This window comes from Lipotes vexillifer, unplaced genomic scaffold (genome assembly GCF_000442215.2).
Source record: "Lipotes vexillifer unplaced genomic scaffold, Lipotes_vexillifer_v1.1 scaffold848, whole genome shotgun sequence".
NCBI classification, from domain to species: Eukaryota; Metazoa; Chordata; class Mammalia; order Artiodactyla; family Lipotidae; genus Lipotes; species Lipotes vexillifer.
The window spans coordinates 1,048,275-1,068,171 of NW_006790234.1; the positions used below are offsets into that span (position 1 = coordinate 1,048,275).

General features: G+C 42.4%; 1 protein-coding gene across 1 annotated transcript in view; it reads right to left on the reverse strand.

Moving 5' to 3' along the window:
• Positions 1-5,949: 5,949 nt before the first annotated feature.
• SPIRE1 (spire type actin nucleation factor 1) overlaps positions 5,950-19,897 on the reverse strand; it is a gene marked incomplete at its 5' end in the record, with an annotated part of 69,290 nt that continues 55,342 nt past the window's right edge. Inside the window, 6 exon segments of the mRNA XM_007472164.1 lie at positions 5,950-6,208; positions 8,477-8,613; positions 8,710-8,737; positions 9,255-9,325; positions 9,913-10,050; positions 16,530-16,672. Coding sequence (XP_007472226.1) covers positions 5,950-6,208; positions 8,477-8,613; positions 8,710-8,737; positions 9,255-9,325; positions 9,913-10,050; positions 16,530-16,672 — 776 coding nt within the window.

Below are 19,897 nucleotides of genomic sequence, written 5' to 3' on the forward strand. Positions count from 1 at the left end.
TCCTTAAATGACCTTGAGATTGTGGTAGGATGACCCAAAGTCATCTTCCCTTCCTTGGTGGAAATCTTCTCAGGCTTCTGTCTTTGGGGTGTCTAAGATCAAAGTTTTTTCCCTTTAAATGAAAAGTTATTCTGTTTTCTGTTTACACCTTAGGCTCCCTGCTGCAGGAGCTACACTGCTGAGGTTTACCTGTGCAGAATCTTGCTGTTCCTTCTCTTTCTCCCAAGTGATTTCCTGCAGCTTTTACATCATGTTTGCTTAGGAATTTGATATTCAGTTTAGCTCTCCAGAAATCCTCAATTTCTCTTTGGCATTTCCACTCTTCCAAACACTGTTGCTCCCGGAAAAGTTTGGGGTGTGACATTTTCTGCTGTGTTACCCTAGGGAAAGGAACTACTGGGGGAGGTAGGCCAGGGACCAACAGATGATTCCTGCAGTTACATGGGAACATCAAAGCAAAGAATTATACAGAAGGGCAAACTTCTAGTGAGGCTGCCCCTTCTTTCTAGCCACTCCCGAGGGAAGGAAGTTCCGCCTTTTCTTAAATTCATAGACAGTCACGTTTGTTGGAGCTGCTCTGAGAGCACTCACTCCTAGTACAGAAGCCAGCGTCTGGCCCCCTGGGTGAGTGGAACATCCAGGTGATCCCTCAGCTTTTAAGCCCCAGGGACATAAGTGAACTTTAATTAATGCCCCAGTTTTCAAGAGCCCACTTTTAGAGAACTGTGTCCTGTCAGTTCTGAAGCCTTTTTACTTCCACTACTTCGATGGTAAGGAAGTGGCTCAGATTTTGCCACCAGCATCACAATCCAACAGCAGGAACAGAGCTGTAGAATGTTCCACACAGTAAAATCTGTTCTAAATAGATAAATATATACATCATACACATTTTAATGGAACGAGCCAGAACAGCATTGTGAATTCAGTCTGCCAGGTAACTGCACCTGAACATTTTTTTTTTTTTTTTTTTTTTTTTCTTGCGTTATGCGGGCCTCTCACTGTCGTGGCCTCTCCCATTTGCGGAGCACAGGCTCCGGACGTGCAGGCTCAGCGGCCATGGCTCACGGGCCCAGCCGCTCCGCGGCATGTGGGATCCTCCCGAAACGGGGCACGAACCCGCGTCCCCTGCATCGGCAGGCGGACTCTCAAGCACTGCGCCACCAGGGAAGCCCTGCACCTGAACATTTAATTAGCGCAAGCAGAATTTTATATTAAGTAGGTTCTTAGCTCTTAAATTTTTTTGGATGAGCAAAGGGAGATGTTTCTAGACGTGGGCCTTAGGCTGACATGCAGGAAGAAGGTGCATTCTGATGAATGTATGTGTATGTGTGTGTGTAACTGGAGTCTTGAAACACATCATATGTGCAATCAAGCCCTTACCTAGAAGAGTTCTCCTTATGAAATTCTAGACTCTGATGATTTGCAACTATACAACTTCTCAACAGGAGCTGAGAAGGAAAAAGAAAGTTGCAGTTAAATAAGGGTTACCCAGAGCTTCCCTTCCTGGTACCTGACCTCTCTGTGTCTCTGGAATTCAGGAGGCACAAGGCAAGAGCTGTGACCCGGATTCAGAAAGTCAGTAAACATTAGAATTATGAGCTGACATCTTGTTACACACATGTCACAGAGAAACTTTAGCAGAAGAGCCTAAAATATATCTGGCAAATAAGTAATGAATTAATATCACACTCAATATCGTGTAATGTTTGATACGTAAAGGGCTAATGATGCTCTATATTTAGTTAACATAAAGACAAAAGAACTTTCCTAAATTCATTCTGGGTTTAATCTTCCGAATTTTTTCTCGACCCTTTAAGAGCTACAGCAAGAAATTTTCTTCATTGGACATTTTTTTTTTTTTTTTTTGCAGTACGCGGGCCTCTCGGAGTATAGTTCATTAACAATGTTGTGTTAGTTTCATGTGAACAGCAAAGTGATTATTGAAGATCTTGTTTTTTCAGGAACAGGTCTTCTCACAGGTAAACTTGGTGTACCTTTTTGATTTTGGGGGTGGGCTGGGGCATCATTTTGGTGGATTTGTGCAAGGATGTAGTGGGATAGAGCTGGACTAGGGAGAGATGGGCATCTGAAACCTCCAGATGAGAAAAAAATCTCTGCATGAGGGCAAGTTAATTGCATCGGCAGGCGGACTCTCAACCACCGTGCCACCAGGGAAGCCCCACTGGACATTTTAAGAATATATACCTTGAGGAATTTGATTTAGGAAAAAAAATAAAAGCTTTATCTTTCTATACATAATTTGTCTCCATAGATGTGACTTCTTATATAATAATTGTTATATATACTATTTATAGATTTTAGTTTCCTACCCTGCTGAGCTGAAAAAGGAGGCAGGCTGCTCGGTGACACAGCAGAGTTACGGTGACTGCTCACATTCATTTATTTTTCCAGTGTGGTCCTTGTAGATTGTATTTCTCAAGCTGATCGTAAACTGCTGATGTCATATAAATATATCTTGTTTTCCCAACCTAGGTGGTTTCCAACAGCTAGTTACCAAAAGACATCATCATTTTACAACAGGAACTCCACACAGAAGGTATGATGTAAAGTCATTTATTTTCCCCTCGATAAATTTTAAAAGACTTTAATGGAAAACGTTTAGTACTGTCATGTCACACTGAATGCCAGCAGTACCTTGACTTTTATACACAGGAAGCCAGGTCAACGTGTACACATTTCCCCATGGCCATTCAACAGTTTTGCATGTACAAAATTGTCTGCCATTTTGCTTTAGCAAACAGCAACATAATTTAAAACTTTCATGTCTCCTATGTGACACCTAAAATCAGTCCAACATTTATTAATACAGTTAGAAAAATAAAAGCCTTAAAAAATTCATGGTATGAGCTCACGGTGCTAATCACATGACATGAGTTTATGAGTTCATGGGATCTCATCAAATGTAAGTTCATTTTAAAAACTCCTACATAACAACTTTCTGGTTTAATTTCAAAGGCCTAAGACTTGAAATCTAGTGAGACTGTTAAGTCGATGTACAAATCAATTACTTGATTTAACTTTTACTTGCCTTGGGAGCGTTAATTCTCATTGTCCACTGAATGAACGCCTTTCAAATATTAATAACTATATTACGGTATTTACAAGCTTTCTTATCTATCCTGAACTGATAGAAAGTTCAGCTGTGAGAAGGGTGAGCTCATGAGGCAGGGGATGCAAGGGAGGGTGTGAGCCTGGAGGGAGAGGGTGAAAGTGAAGCCCCTCGCTGGGATACATCAGGCTCCAGGAGACCAGCCAGCCACTGACGCTGTTGTTGTCAGACCAGAAGTAAGTGCCAACAACCAGGACAAAGAGGAGGCCTGGGAAGGTGTGTTATCCAGTAGGAAGGGAGGAAGGAAGCTAGGCCTCAGGTCAAACGAGGCTGAGGACTGAAACCACGCCCCACAGGATGGCAGTGAATGACCCTCTGGAAGTTACCCGATTTGGTTGAGGTGCTGGGGATACATGCCATGGATAAGGGAGGGGGTAAGTGCAAGAATTTGTTTTGGCACCAGATAATGATGCTGATTTGATTTCTACAGTATTAGCTGTGCCATGTGCCCTTTTCTACTCTACTTTCTACAAACTGTCCTACGGAGACCTACCACCCACTTGACCTCTTCAATACACTTGGCAAAGCCTGTTAGTGCTGTGGACAGTGCTGTGGACGCTCTGCTAAGAGGCACCCACAATGCCCAGACAACCTGCACAGTGTCACAAACCTGGAGAAGTGAAGTCAAAGACTAGATGTGCTAGATTTTATGTGCCTTGTGAATGTGGATGGGATTCTCATTTAGGGGGTTTAGTTTCTTGTGTTTTTAATAACACCTGTAAACTAGTTATTTTATTCTATTTTTATTTTTTTGCGGTATGCGGGCCTCTCACTGTTGTGGCCTCTCCCGTTGCGGAGCACAGGCTCTGGATGCGCAGGCTCAGAGGCCATGGCTCACGGGCCCAGCCGCTCCGCGGCATGTGGGATCTTCCCGGACCGGGGCACGAACCCGTGTCCCCTGCATCGGCAGGTGGACTCTCAACCACTGTGCCACTAGGGAAGCCCAAGTCGTTATTTTAAAAAGCACACTCTCCTAGGTCTGGTCTGTGCATGGATACAAACACCACCCCATCTCCCTTGCACCCTTCCTGGTGGTGGTTTAGAAGCTGCTCACACCAAAATTTTTTTTTTTTTTTTGCGGTACGCGGGCCTCTCACTGCTGTGGCCTCTCCCGCTGCGGAGCACAGGCTCTGGACGTGCAGGCTCAGCGGCCATGGCTCACGGGCCCAGCTGCTCCGTGGCATGTGGGATCTTCCCGGACCGGGGCATAAACCCGTGTCCCCTGCATCGGCAGGTGGACTCTCAACCACTGCGCCACCAGGGAAGCCCACACCAAAATTTGTTTAAAGCTCTTACGTGAGAGTCTTTAAAATTTTAAACGTTTCCATAATCAGTAAGGGTTCTCTGGTGGCCCACTTTTACATGCAAATACAGACAAACTGTTAACATGCATTACTTCAGTCAATTGGTAAAGTTTATTTTGTAATTGTAAGTAATTTCAAGCCATTTACTAATTTATAAATTTCAGTCATGTAAAACCACTACCAGGGCAGTTCTGAGGTATTACTGTTAATTTGCTATAGAAATGTTCCTGTATTGTGAGGTGGTGTGAAGTGTGACTGCCCTGCCTTTTGGTGAGCGGTGCTGTCATGGCGCTGGCTACAGATGTGTCCTAGAGAGTGTTCAGAAACTGCTGTGCGTGTGCATTAACCCAGCTTCCAAACATGACTGGCAACTTGACTGGCTGGTCTGCCAAGTGAACCAAAATCATAAAGATGGCCACGGAATGGGCCACACAAGTCGAGAAATGACAGGTGTATGGTGCCGCCTCAACCTGGCTTCATCAAAACCCGTCCTACTCAAGTCACTTGCAAGGAGAACGTGTGCAAAAAGCATCCACAAAGCCTATCAGCAGGTTAATTTTAAATGAACTAGACCATGTTTTTGCTTTTAAAATTCATTTATAAAAATAAATTTCAGTTTGAGACCTCAGATACCAAATTGTGGCTTAATTTAGTCGTGATGGCGAGACTAAAGTTATGAAAACCGCGGTTGGAAATGTGAGTGCTCCAGCTCGTTCCCTGCGGCATGGCCGACGCACTCACAGCCCTTCTCCTATTGGCCAAAATACTCAACTTCTGGACAAACTTCTAGCCTGCCCTTGTCCCCAAACACCACAAAACTTTAAATCTTAGACCTCCAATATAAAACTACTAGTAACCATAATACATTCAAGATAAGGAAAGCCCTGCACCTGCCTCAAGAGACACCACCCCACTGCCCGGGCACAGACACAGCATGGGGGACGTGGGCGCCCACTTGAGCGTACAACTTATTCAGATGCTTTGTACTGGAGCACGGAGTAAAGTCCCTCCCGAGTCTTTATCTCAGAGCAACAATAATTTAAAACCAGTTTGAGAGCATGAGCAAATCCTTGTAGGTCCTGTGCTGTGAGATGGTAACAGCCTGGCCCAGCCTCCAGGGATCTGTGTGCATCAGGCAGGAACACCGTCGGGTGGAAATGCCAATATGACCTACTTCTTAGACTGTGCTGACTTCGACGCCTGTGTTAGACCGATTTCTCACACCAGAAGCTTTCTGTCTCAGTCAGAAAATTATTTGAGGGACAGTAAAGAACTGAACTAAGGAAAAAGTTTCTGGCCTCCAAATCACCACACACACAGAAGCTAGTTTCAAACTACTGTCCTCTCTCAGTGCAGACAAGGGACTGGCTGATATGAACACAGTGTTCAGTCTGTGGAACAGTGTGATACAGCAAAACCCTGATCTCATGCAAACCCGAACCAGTTAACTGCGGCGAGAAGACAGCCCAGCTCAGTGTTCTCTCGCGAATGCGACTGCACACAAATGCAGGGGGCTCAGACCTCACTGATGGTCCTCTCTGAAGGGCAGTACTCCGAAGGGCCTGCCGAGGACACGTAGAAAGACTGCGTTTTCCTTTTCAATCTGGCTCTTTTGTTGGCCAGCACCAGGCTATGCCGGCTTGAGTTGATGATTTCTGAAATGAACTTTTTGCAGTCTACACACACCTCCATGGTGCTCCAGTCCTCCATCAACTCTTTGGGAAATTGGAGTTCTTCATCTGATTTGTCCACAGACTTGGATTTTGAGGACAATCTGGAAAAAACCAAAACATTTACAACATCCATTATTGTTACTTATAGTTCTACTGCAATACTAAGAAAATATGTGCAAAAAAAGTAAATCTGTTGGCAAAACATGATGGAATGGGTGGGTGATTTAGTCATGTCAGTGTTGTCCAAAGAAGAAGTTATAATTGGCAACAACTTTCCAAATATTTTTGGGGACTTCTCTGTGGCGCAGTGGTTAAGAATCCACCTGCCAATGCAGGGGACACGGGTTCGATTCCTGGTACGGGAAGATCCCACATGCTGTGGAGCAACTAAGCCCGTGCGCCACAACTACTGAAGCCCATGTGCCATGACAACTGACCCGTGTGCTGCAACTACTGAAGCCTGCGTGCCTAGAGCCTGTGCTCCGCAACGAGAAGCCACCGCAATGAGAAGCCTGCGCACTGCAATGAAGAGTAGCTCCTGCGGACCACAACTAGAGAAAGCCCACACGCAGCAATGAAGATCCAACGCAGCCAAAAATTAAAAAAATAGATGTGTCAAATTATTTTAAAAAGAAAAGAAACAAAATATTTTTAAAGAAAGAAACCAGGAAACCTTTTATTAAGAAATAATAATACGGGAGTTCCCTGGTGGCACAGTGGTTAAGAATCCACCTGCCAATGCAGGGGACATGGATTTGAGCTCTGGTCTGGGAAGATCTCACATGCCGCGGAGAAACTAAGCCCATGTGCCACAACTACTGAGCCTGTGCTCTAGAGCCTGTGAGCCACAACTACTGAGACCGTGTGCCACAACTACTGAAGCCTGTGCACCTAAAGCCCGTGCTCCGCAACAAGAGAAGCCATTGCAGTGAGAAGCCCGCGCACCACAACGAAGAGTAGCCCCCACTCGCTGCAACTAGAGAAAGACCACACGCAGCAACGAAGACCCAACGCAGCCAAAAATAAAAATAAATAAATAACGTTATATTAAAAAAAAATACTACTACTAAAAGCTCTTAGTATCCCTTCTAGAATTTTTGGAAAATAGGATATTCAGAGTATTCACCTGACTACTATACGTAGATAGATCATGAACTTTAACAACCGAAATGAAATGAAGTACATGTTGCTAATCTCGCTGATGATTCAGAGAGAACTTCAAGTTCTTTCTCCAGTGACCCTGTGTCATGGTTAATGAACATTAGTTAACTGTAGGTGGTAGGTCAGACTATAAGAAACTGAAGTAAATTTATTTTAATCCTATGACAAATCCTGAAAAATTACCTTTGGACCAGCTTTCTTGTCATTTCGTATTTATCAAATGTACTTCCCGCTCCACAACAATTCTCTATATCCAGGTGACTGACTATTTGGATTCCAGAGAGCTGGAGTTAACTAGACCAACATCATCATAAATGTTGTGGGTAGTTTTTGGAAATAACTAGGAACCATCTACTCATTCACTATTTTAATTAAACCAAACAGGAATGTAGAGCTAGTGCAGGAAAGAACAGACCGTAGTTCGCCTGCCCTGAGCCCGTGGACAGCAGCCCATACTCAGAGGTCAGGACAGGGACTGAGCACAGGGGCAGGAACCTCGGGTACAGGTTACTGCTGGGCTCTCAGCTCCCTCACCTCACTGTCCACAGACCCTGACATGCAGAATGGCCACTGTCCAGCATCTGGCACCAACACCAGTGTCCCTCCCAAATAGGAGGCCGCTGGTACATAAAACCCCAACACCCTGGGCCCTGCCAGCGTGTGGTCTGACCTCCTGTCTTTCTTAAGGACCAACACTAACCTTACTCTGCATTAAATGCAAAGGGATTGGTATTCAGGCACCTTTTTTCTTTCAAATTGTCAGCTCTTGGCATAAAGCTTTATTTCTGCCTTTACAATAGGAAAGTAAGCCAAAGTTATCACAGACTACTGTAAACACAAGATTAAAAAGATTTTTTTCAAAACTAAAGAAGGAAAGATTAGACTGTTATGTTCAAGTTTTCAACTCCATTGAAAACAAGGTCAGTTTTAAAGATGACTTTTAAAGGACACACAAAAGTAATTACTTCCAAAGTAGAAAAAAAAATTAAACTGAGAGATTAAGTATCTTTCAGGGAGCTAGCCATCATCCCTTGTCATGTGACCTTTGGCAAGTTTTGGAGATTTGTGTACAAGTCAAAACTATATTAAAACCAAGCCACCCACCCACCCAAACCCCTGCAAGCCAAAACCCCACCATATCACCACAGTCCTCAAAAGAGCTCTCGCCTTCCGCAAAGGATGCTCTGGACACCCGGCCCCTTGCTCACCTGGCAATGCTCCGAAGTGGCCGATGATGGCCAGTGGAGGGTTTTTCTGGCCTCATACAACTTTCCCCTCTCTGCAAGGCAGAAGGTCCCAATGAAAAGATAGGAAGGGTGGAGTATGGCTTGGAGGGCAGCCGCATCTAGTATCCCAAATAAAACCGAGAATGAGCAGTACTGTTAAAGAGGCAGAGTCAATAAAATTAGCACAAGTTGTGATTTCACTAAGCTTAGCTTACCTTTTTGCAACACTGTGAGCACACCGGCCTGTACACAAAATCAGAAGTGTTACTCAGCGTGATAACCATGAACGCAACTGCAGAGTTAGAGAAGCCGCAGGCTGCGTGGCTGTGAATTTCTACAGTAAGTCCCCTGGACTCTCTGCTTCTTCTATCAGAACGTAACAAACTGAGACAACTGGATTGCCAAAAAGACAATCACACTGTAAAACTTAACTCTTACACTGTGTCCTATGAAAGGATCAACTTACGTCTGTTTGGGATTTTCTTACTTGTCTATCCTGGGATCACGTGACAGTCACATCTATTTTTTTCTGTTCAACATGACATATTATTAGACCTATCTTGAATATGAAAAGAAATACATGCAGAGAAACTTTCCAGGCTTAATATCAAATAATTGTCCACTCTTGAAGCAATCACTATTACTAACTTACAAGCATAGCACATGATAACAGACTGGATTATTTCTAATATTGTTCCTCAGAGAAAAATGATGGGAACAGTAGATCCTTGACTGCTGTCATCAATTACAAAAGCCTTACCTCTTACAGAACTGACAGGTATAAGACCAAGTGAAGAAGGAAAATCTCCTGGTTCGGCAACAAAAGCAGAGCTAAAAAATAAAAATTTTAAAGGAGAAAAAGGCATTGCCAATAGTTAATTTCCTCATTTGCATGTTTGGACACATTTATATGTGGAAAGTTTAGTAGACAAAGGGAGAAGAGCATTTAGAGACCCTTTTTATTAAGTTTGGTTCTGTGATAATTATAATCTGCTCTGTATTTGATTATAATTCTACCTTTAAATTGTAATAAAAGACCACGGTTCTCAAGGGTCTTGCCACCATGGAAGCAACCTGAAGAAGGTTCTGAAAAAGTCTTCTCTGTTTCTCAGATACATTTTCTCTACAGTCCTTTAAAAGTGTAACAACTAAGGGCAGACCTTGTTTTATGAAGGCATACCATTATTTATTATGGTGGTTTTAACCTTCCGTTTTTCAATTTCTCAGGGAGAAATAAAAATACTCACTTTTGTGAGCAAGGCAGAAGAGGGACTGTCTGCCACGGGGTAAGCCTCTTACCTCCTAGAATCCCCCCAAAGTCCTATGCCATCTGGCCACCAGACAGTGTCCTCAGGGGACATGCCTGTGACCGACCAATCTTCTAACCCTGCTGATCCATCAACTGTAAGTGGCTCTACCTTTCCTTTTTTCAGAGCAGTGTAGACATCTTTATACTGTTGGTATTTTTCCAGCTCTGCCTTCACCAGGACCTGACGAATATGCATCACCTCCTCCACAGTAAGTGCTAGGCATTCCACTGGGTAGCAGAATTCCTCCTGAAATTCAAAATTCCACATGAATAAGAAGCTCCCACCACCCTTCTGGCAAGGCAAAGTTCCCCTTCAGATCAGTCACCTGGTTAGTAGCTTCAGAGAAGAAAAGAGGTTTCCCAGTAAACACTGGAGCAGAGCTGGCTCACTCTGGGGACCACACAGTTTCTAATTACACTGAGACAAGAGATGGCAGAAAACTTCCAGGGACCATGTGAAACACTGTAGCCACTGAAATTTCCAATTAATAAAATTTCCTCACATTTGTTTAGATGTTTTGCCTCAGGTATCTCTATTCCATGAAGTGGAGCTACTTATCTATGCATTGAAATCTTGGGAAAAAAATGTTATTGTTCTAAACCAAATTTCTGTCAGTTTTCTCCTATGATTACACAAAGATATTATTTACTTTTGTGTTGTATATATCTGCTAATAGATAAATAGCAAATCTACAACATTGGTACTGTTTTAAAAACTGATTTGTGGTACCCAGAATAGCCAAAAGAAGGTGGTTAGTAATCGATATTGAGAAGCGTTATTTAGTGGTAAGTTACATCAGCACAGCCTAAAAACTCCTAACAGTGTGAGTGGAACTAGACCTGGAAGCCAGCAGGCACTTCCGTCAGGCTGCCCCACACTCTCCAGATCTCTCATCACTTTTAAACAACTGCGGAAGCACAGTCCGCACTGGACAGATGTGGAGACACTCAGAGAACTCTGACGATAAATATCAAAGTTGGCTGTCTTATGTTAATGGTTCCCTAACAACAGTGGAGGAAGATGTTGATGTAACTGATCCCACTGAATAAAGAGCCTCACACCATCTGCTCCCCAGCCGGCCCTGCGCTTGATTGGTGGGCCCAGTAGAAAGACAGAACGGTTTTGTGCGCCCGCACCCTTCTGGACTTCACAAGGGCCATTGTGGCGGAGCGACACAACCCCGATGTCCTCGGTGCACACACACTGTAACTCACGCCCACACACACAATAGTGCTGCTCACAGGCATTCTGGAATCAAACAAGCCAAAGGAGACAGCACAGGACTATGAGTGCAGTCAGTTTATGGAGTTTTAACATTTAGTTCTGTCTTTCAATCAGAGAAAAACAAAAATAAATCTAGGTTGCAAACTTGAAAAACATTAGCATTTACTAAAAAAAAAGAGTAGTTTGCAGAACTACTGCTTCTTACAAATAATCAATACAAAATCATCTCTGTTCAGGCTAACTTAGGGAAGATTAAATTTGTTAAAGTGTTTTGGAAAAGATCCTGCAATTGAACGTTTAAGATGAAGAGCTTAGTATCTGGAGGGTGGGAGGATAATTCATGTGCTCTAGAATGTCTGATATACTCAAAAAAACCCACCATTACCCAATTTTCTTTCAACGGGAAGAGCTTTAAAAGTTGGTATGTCCAATATTTCCTGAGCTTCACTTGACCCTGAGAACAGTGTGGGAACGGGCTTGCCTCCGAACGCTGGGCATCACAACTGTGCACAGATAGTAGGGTCAGCTGCACACGTCTGAACAGCGACTTTTCTCAGCTTCTCACATAGTTCATAAGAAGTATCCCTATGGTCATCTTTATTCATCAGCAACAAGCATGACTATCGTACATTTTCTGACAGTTACCTATGTGACAATATTGCTGAGCTGGAGTAAAATAACGTATGAATCTAGCAAACAAGCAGAAGACCACTCCCTGAGATTGGCTGTCGTGTATTAGGAAGATGGTGATGGTGCCAACGTCACAGCTGCGACGCCTGGGTGGCGGAGATGCTCCACACACAGCAACCCAGACAGCCCGCAGCTCCCAGTCCTCAGTCTCAAGTCATAAAGGGGCCAGTCAAGCACACTTCCGACTTACTGCTTTGACCCATGCACAAATCCAGTGTTCCATCAGATGTAATAAATAGTGGATTTTTCTGTGTTCTTGTTCTTTTTTAAAATTTCAAGCAGATTACCCTTTAGTAAAATACCTTCCATCAGGTCAAATGCTAATGTTTTAATTCTGGTGCTTTCCCAAGGACAACAAAACTTTAATGCAACATGAAAGAAAATAATAGTTACTAGAATAGCTTTCATTATTTTTTTCAACTGACAAAAAATATTAATTCAACATCCCCAAAGCCAAATTAAACCTTAACTGATCTTGCTGAGATGCTGATGCCCCAAAATGTGAAGAGCACTCAGGGTTCTACCCATGAGCCGAGCCCTAGTCCCCATTGTTACGATGGGCCAGGTCACACCTGCAGCAGGCACTGACCTCAGTTCATGGCAGGGACTCCAGGGACCAGAGCAGCACAACTCTGATTCTCTGGCTGCTCTGAGCTTCAGTATGGCTTCCAAATTTAGGAAAGGGAAGCTAAATCTTAAAGAGTTTTAATAGAGATTACAATATACTGTAGGAGCAGATGTGCCTTTAGAACTCACTGTGACGTACGTCACTAAAATGGCTGAATTTTTGTTAAATATTCTGGTTATATTCACCATTCAAAAGGGGTCAGAGTTAGGGAGCACAGAAATCAGACAGCATGGTGTATAATCTGGTTACTGAGCCAGAGAAGTGGAAATGGCCATATTTTATAGAGTGTTCTTGGTTAGCAAAAACTTCATAAATAAGTAGCAGATATTTGACAATTATCCAAAACAACCATTGGTTTTTGTTTTTAATAAACCAAAGGAAGGCAGATTTAAATAAAAATAGCAAATATTAAGTTTAATTACTCTTTTCTTTTTTCAAGTTCACCTTTAAATTTCAAGGTGTTCTCTGTCTAAAGTCACATGTAGACTTAGTAGACAGACTGTTTGGGGAGGGTTGAAAATAAAAATAAAATGTCAGCAGATCTTCAGAAACAGCAGCAGGAGGGACAGGATTAAATGCCACCTCCACATCTGACCATGTGCTCACAGGGCCAGATCTAAAATGAAAAAAAGAAGAGATTTATCCTGTATTTCATGGCAAATAAAGAGAAAGGAATCTGTTGTACCTCATTTACATTCAGTCTCTTTTCTAAACCAAGATGGGTCATAAAAAAAAGAAACCAGCTGCTGGTTCGCTTATCCAGGACAGGTCTGGTAAACAGAGGACGGCGGAGAGCCGGGCTGGGCGGCTGCCGGCACCTGGTCAGCAGGTCAGCAGCTCGGGTCACACTGCAGGCAGGGGAAACCTCAATGTGGTCCAAGGCTTTTTATCCCACTTAAGTTTGGAAACAATTATACTTCCTTTAAAAAATGTATTCTGTATGGAAATCTCAAAAACAATACAAAATGAGAATTATTTAAAATATTTTAAATAATCACATCAATTAAAAAAAAATTCAAATTTCTTTCTACAGAGAAGCACGGTGTTTTTTCATAACCACCACGTAATATCCTGACCATCACAACACAGCTTTAAAGGTGCTGGAGAAGAGAAAGAGTGCCCGAGCCTCCCTGGCCAGGCAGCTGAGTGTATGGGCAATGGCTCTTCTGAGGGTGGGGGGGCCCTGGACTGGGGGAAGGCCCTGATTGGGGGGTGGGGGGTGGGGGGACGTGGTTCAATCAGGGGGCTCAGAAGCACCGCCCACAGTTCCTCTGTGCTGATGCCGCTGCATTCTGAGTTTGTTGTCCTTTCACTGTCGTCCCGTCAATTGAGATCATGGTGTGATCTACGCATCTACCAAAGATTGGAATCACCAGAAGCAAAGTGTCCATCTAAGCTGTTAATTTTTGCAGAGTGCGGTAGCTGAGGGATCACTGCCAAAGAGGCAGAGAGGAAAATAATTCCCAGAACCAGCAGAAAGAGGCCAACCTTTGCGGATTTCCACCTGCTGGTAAAAGCTCTCTCACACAGATAATACATAGCCCCTGCTACCCCCAACAAGGCTGCCTCCAAAGGGTGAGAGCCGAGCAGAGAAGCTGTTTGAAGGGTAGAAAAAAGCGGTCGGAAAGGTGTCGTTGGCCATACTCTGGTTATCCTAGGAACCTGAACAATAGATAAAGGAAAAGAAAACGGCAGGGGAAAAAGAAAAGGAGAAAATAATGCTGAATATGAGTGACCTACAAATAGCGATTACAGAGCATGAAACAAAAATAAACAAAACAGAAACACCACGGAGGATGTTAATGGTAGATTCCACATGCAAGTCCATGCCATCGTCTGCATCCACATGTATCAGTCAGGAGCCCAACCATGCCTAGAGAACCTCAGAGTTCACATGGCAACACTTAAGCTTTCTGGAACTCGGCTGTCCTGTGAACACTGAGTCTCCTGCACGGGGCTCGGAGGGATGCAGGCCAGAGGCGAATGCAGAAACATACACCACGCAGCCGCCCCTCCCACGGTCGGTACTTAAAAACAAGTCGCCTTCATTTAGAGGCGTCATCCACAATCATCTGACCAAATGATGAAAAGAATTACACTTTCAACATCCTAAGGAAAGGGAGGAAGATACAATAAAAATGAAAATCAATAACAACAAAGACATTTCTGCCATTTTTAGTTGAGAGCTTATAAATACAAAACGATTCCATGTTTTCTAAAACACAGCTAAAATTTTAAATTATCATACTTTTAAAACCAATACTTACCAAGCTAGACAGCACTACCATTAAAGGAGTGTGATTTTATGGATTTCCCAAGATAAGCTACTGGCAAGAAAAGTCAGGACTTTGACCTGGAGGTTCTTTTGTCTCAGCTGGTGTCTAGAGGCACTTCGGGGGCAGAGTTCTGTGCTGACCACAGGTCTCCCCTGCCTGCTCAGTGAGAGCCCCTTCTCCGCCATGGCATGTGGGTTGTATCTTCCTCTCCTTCTCCACAAAAAACAACTGACAGCCGGACCACACACACACTGAGTTCCCTTTCACCAGGAAATATACCTCATGGGCCTTTCTTGGTAAAGCTTCCATCACTAGCCAAAAAATCCTTGTAGTTGATCTGACAGTTTCTTTTTTATTTTTTTTGCGTTACGTGGGCCTCTCACTGATGTGGGCTCTCCCGTTACAGAGCACAGGCTCCGGACGCACAGGCTCAGTGGCCATGGCTCACGGGCCCAACCACTCCGCGGCATGTGGGATCTTCCCGGACTGGGGCACGAACCCGTGTCCCCTCCATCAGCAGGCGGACTCTCAACCACTGAGCCACCAGGGAAGCCCGATCTGACAGTTTCTTTACACTGATAATTTTAAAATTTAAGTCTAACCTCAACAATGATGTCATATGATTTCAAGGCCAGGTACACAGCTGAATGCTAAACTGACTTCTAGGAAAAGCTGTGAAGAAAAGGATCTCCTAATCGTTGGACTTGTGAAAAAAAAAAGTTCTCTCTTTTTCAGTTGTGACAATATTTTCCAGTTGTGACAATAACTGTGTATTTTGCTAAATAACTTATTGACAAAAGTCTTTGGATTTTAAACTTTGAACCTGTCGGGTAAGAGTTCTGTTTTTCAGTTGGTAAACCACTGATGAGGCTGTACTTCACCATATATCAGTGTGTGGTGATTGATTAGGAGTTAGAGGAATCCTAACAGGAGTTGCCATGAAATCATTAGTTCTTTAATCACATTATTTGGGAATAGAGAAGACTGATCAAATTTCAACACTATCAGCGTGGTTCAAACTTCGTTTCTTCACAAGATCCATACTATCTCCCTTCACCTGGACAGAGGGACCTCTATCATTGCTTCATTTGAACCCCTGATGATTCATCACAGCCTAAAAGTATGGACTGAGTGTAGTCCAGTGTTTTATTCATGAGAATCTGAAGAATGATTAGGCATCAGCTTGGCTGCTGGTAGAATTATTGACTGAAGCCCTGCATCTTGCCTGCAAGTATTTCAGAAGTCAAGTGCGACAGAAAGAGTCTTCGCAGGCTTTCTCTGGCTGGCAGACCTGTTAGCTCTTCCTGGAAGGGGCTTGTGTGCCACATCCCCTGTCTGAGAAATGAGTAGCCCCTACATGAGCCTGGAAGTCTATGGAAAACAGCAAAAACTGTCAACCCTTCCAAATAGCTGCTTTGGCTCCAATATCACAAAACATGCTTGAAAACAATGAACAATGGTTTTTCATGGATCAAAATTCTCCCCTTGGACTTCTGCCTCAATAAAAGTCTACTGTAGTCAGACTTCACTAAGTTTTCTGTTTAGTTTCAACAATTTTTAAGTGGATTAATGCCCTTTGAAAGGAAGAAAGTATTTCTTTAATAAATATCCATACTTTCAACCATTAATAAGTCTTCCAGGAAAAAAAAAAGTACTTTAAATGAACAAAGAATGGTCAGACGTCATTTGGGTTACTCTTAGGTTTGGTTTTCTTTAGCTACTTTAAATGAACAAAGAATGGTCAGACTTCATTTGGGTTACTCTTAGGTTTGGTTTTCTTTAGCTACTAAAACCCAGTAAGGTTATTTAAAGTTCACTCTAGCTTTTGGAAGCTTCTCAAGGAAGCTAATGATTCCAGACCCTCTAACTTCTCGCAAGTTACTCTGCAGAGTCTGTCGGTTACTTACGAGAGACCGGGAGCTCTGCCTGGACGCTGGCAGGAACTGTCTCACGTTAGTGGGTGTTTCCTTTTCAATGGAATGTCGCCTCTGGGGTGGCTGCCGTCGTTCTGGCTGGGGTGTGGAGGATATGGGCAAGAACTTCGGAGGGTCTAAAGAAACGGAATGAACCACACTGAAATCAACTCTGTTATAAAAAAAACTTAGGTTTTGAATTTCTAACAGAAAACTCTTTGTCATTTGTGACAAACACTGCATTCAAAGATGAAGTGTTTATTTTTTTGGAGAGGTATATTAAGATTGGAGGTCCGTAGGGGGATACTGGAAGGATTGTTATAGGAGAATCTTTGCAAGATAAACTTGCTACATAAACAGCAAGGAAAAGGAAAAAACAGTTTTTAACATTCATTCAAATTCATGCATAAAACACAATATAAATAATCTCTCAGATTTGTAATACAAATGCCATCATGGTATTTTCCACAGAATTTTGCAGTTAGAGTCTCAGGCTTTATTTAAATTTTTTTTTAATTGGACAAAAGACTTGTATTCAATAAAAAATTTTAAGAGCAAAAAATTCAAGAAGTAGATCTTGGGCTTTATTTTAAAAGCATGTAAAAATTATGTATTCTGTGTGTCAAATCATACCAAAATTCTCAAGTGTACCCTCCTTTTACATTCTCCTTTTTGAAAATAAAATATAAAAACTCTTTCTTCTTGATGTGTATCAAGACATTTTATCCTTAGGTTTAAATCAAGCTTTATTTAAATTTCAAAAAATATATTCCAGCTTCAATGTTAATACTATATATGCCACTGCTCCTCTGCCTAGGAATATTTGGGGACAGGGTTTAAAAGGAGAATGTCGGGCTTCCCTGGTGGCGCAGTGCTTGAGAGTCCGCCTGCCGATGCAGGAGACGCGGGTTCGTGCCCCGTTTCGGGAGGATCCCACATGCCGCGGAGCGGCTGGGCCCGTGAGCCATGGCCACTGAGCCTGCGCGTCCGGAGCCTGTGCTCCGCAAATGGGAGAGGCCACAACAGTGAGAGGCCCGCATAACGCAAGGAAAAAAAAAAAAAAAAAAAAAAAAGGAGAATGTCTCAGGATCTGATTCACATTTTGGAAACATAAGAAGGACAACAGAGATCATTTCTGCTGTCAGAGCTTTACTTCTGTTATTGATTTCTAATCAATTGGTAGCCACCCCAGCTCACTTTTGGTTACTCTCTGCGTGGAATATCTTTTAATATCCTTTCACTTTCAATCTGTTTATGACTTTGCATCTCAAGGAGTCTCTTGTATACAGCATGTAGTTGGATCATGTGTTTATCTGTTCTGCAAATATCTGTCTTTTGATTAGAGAGTTTAATCCATTTACATTGAAAGTAATTACTGATAAGAAAGGACTTATTTCTGTCATTGTGCTATTTGTTTTCTATATACCTTATAGCATTTTGTTCCTCATTTTCTGCATTCCTGTCCTGTTTTGTGTTTAGTTGATTTTTTATAGTGAAATATTTAAATTCCTTTCTCATTTACTTTTTGTTTATATCCTATAGCTATTTTCTTTGTGGTTACCATAGGGATTATATTTAAGATCCTAACTTTATTAACGCTATAATTTGGATTAATACCTGCTTAACTTCAGTAACACACAAAACCTCTGCTCCTATACAGCTCTGTCCCCATCCCTTTTAGTTCATGGGGTCACAGAATTACATCTTTATATATTGTCTGCCCCAAAACAGACTAATAATTCTTTTAAATGCTTAAGTCTCTCAAGTTATATAGAAAACAAGATTTGGAATTACAAACCAAAGTTACAGTAAAACTAGCTTCTGTATTAATAGTTCTTTTTTTCTTTAAATATATGTTTGTTAAGTCATGCAGAAAACAAAAAGTACAATTACAAACCATTGTTATAATAATATTAGCTTTCATAATTGCCGATCTATTTATCTTTATTGAGATCTTTATTTCTCCATATGGCTTTGAGTTACTGTCTAGTGTCTTATCATTTCACCCTACAGGACTCTGTTGAGCATTTCTTGAAAGGAAGGTCTAATGGTCTTGAGTTCCCTCAGCTTTTGTTTATATGAGAATGTCTTGATTTCTTCCTTACTCTTGAAGGACAGTTTTGCCAGATATAGGATTCTCAGTTAATGACTTTTTTCTTTTAGCACTTAGAATATAGTGGCCCAGGGTCTACTGGCCTCCAAAGTTTCTGATGAGACGTCTGCTGAAAATCTTACTGAGATCCCTGGTGTGGGATGACACTCTTCTCTCTTGCTGCTTTCGAGATTCTTTGTCTTTTGAAATTTTGAATATACGGGTTTCCCTCACTATCTGAAAGAGAGTTCCTATGAATCCTTTCATAAACTGAAATGGTATAAAGCAAAGAAGCAAATACCTTAGGACACATCTTGCTAACGAATGCACAAAATAAATCAAGGTAAAGCACAGATGCTCACAGACACAGTTCAGAGTTATGGTGGCCTGATGCAAAGGCTGAACACTTTTTTTTTTTTTTAGAAAATTGGGCTGGAGATTTAAATTTATTTATTTTATTTATTTTTATTTTTGGCTGCATTGGGTCTTCGTTGCTGCACGCAGGCTTCCTCTAGTTGCGGTGAGCAGGGGCTACTCTTGGTTATGGTGCGCAGGCTTCTCACTACAGTGGCTTCTCTTGTTGCGGAGCACGGGCTCTAGGCACATGAGCTTCAGTAGTTGTGGCATGCGGGCTCTAGAGCGCAGGCTCAGCAGTTGTGGTTCACGGGCTTATTTGCTCTGCAGCATGTGGGATCTTCCTGGACCAGGGCTTGAAGCTGTGTCCCCTGCATTGGCAGGTGGATTCTTAACCACTGTGCCACCAGGGAAGCCCTGAACACTAGTTTTGCTTTTCAGCTTTTTTTTTTGTAAAAGCAAAAATCCTCTGCTGATTTCTTTCAGTTAGTGAAAACAGGTATCAATGTAGGTCTTTTGTAAAAGTGAAGGGACATAAGGTGAACTTTTGAAAAGCAGGGGTTACCTGTAATGTGTCTTGGTGTGGGTCTCTTGACTTCACCTCAGTTGAGCTTCTTGGATATTTATATTCATGTCTTTCATCAAACTTAGGAAGTTTTAGCCATTATTTCTGCAAATATTCTGCCCCTTTCTTTCTCTTTTGCTCCTGGGACTCCCACAATGCATATGTTGGTCCATTTGATGGTGTTCCACAGGTCCCTTAGTCTCTGCTTTTTTCAATCTTTTTTCTTTCTGTTCTTCAGTCTTGATAATTTCCACTTGCTAATTCTTTTGCCTACTCAAATCTGTCTTTGAATGCCTCTAGTGAACTTTTCATATCAGTTATTGTACTTTTCAGCCCCAGAATTTTTTTGTT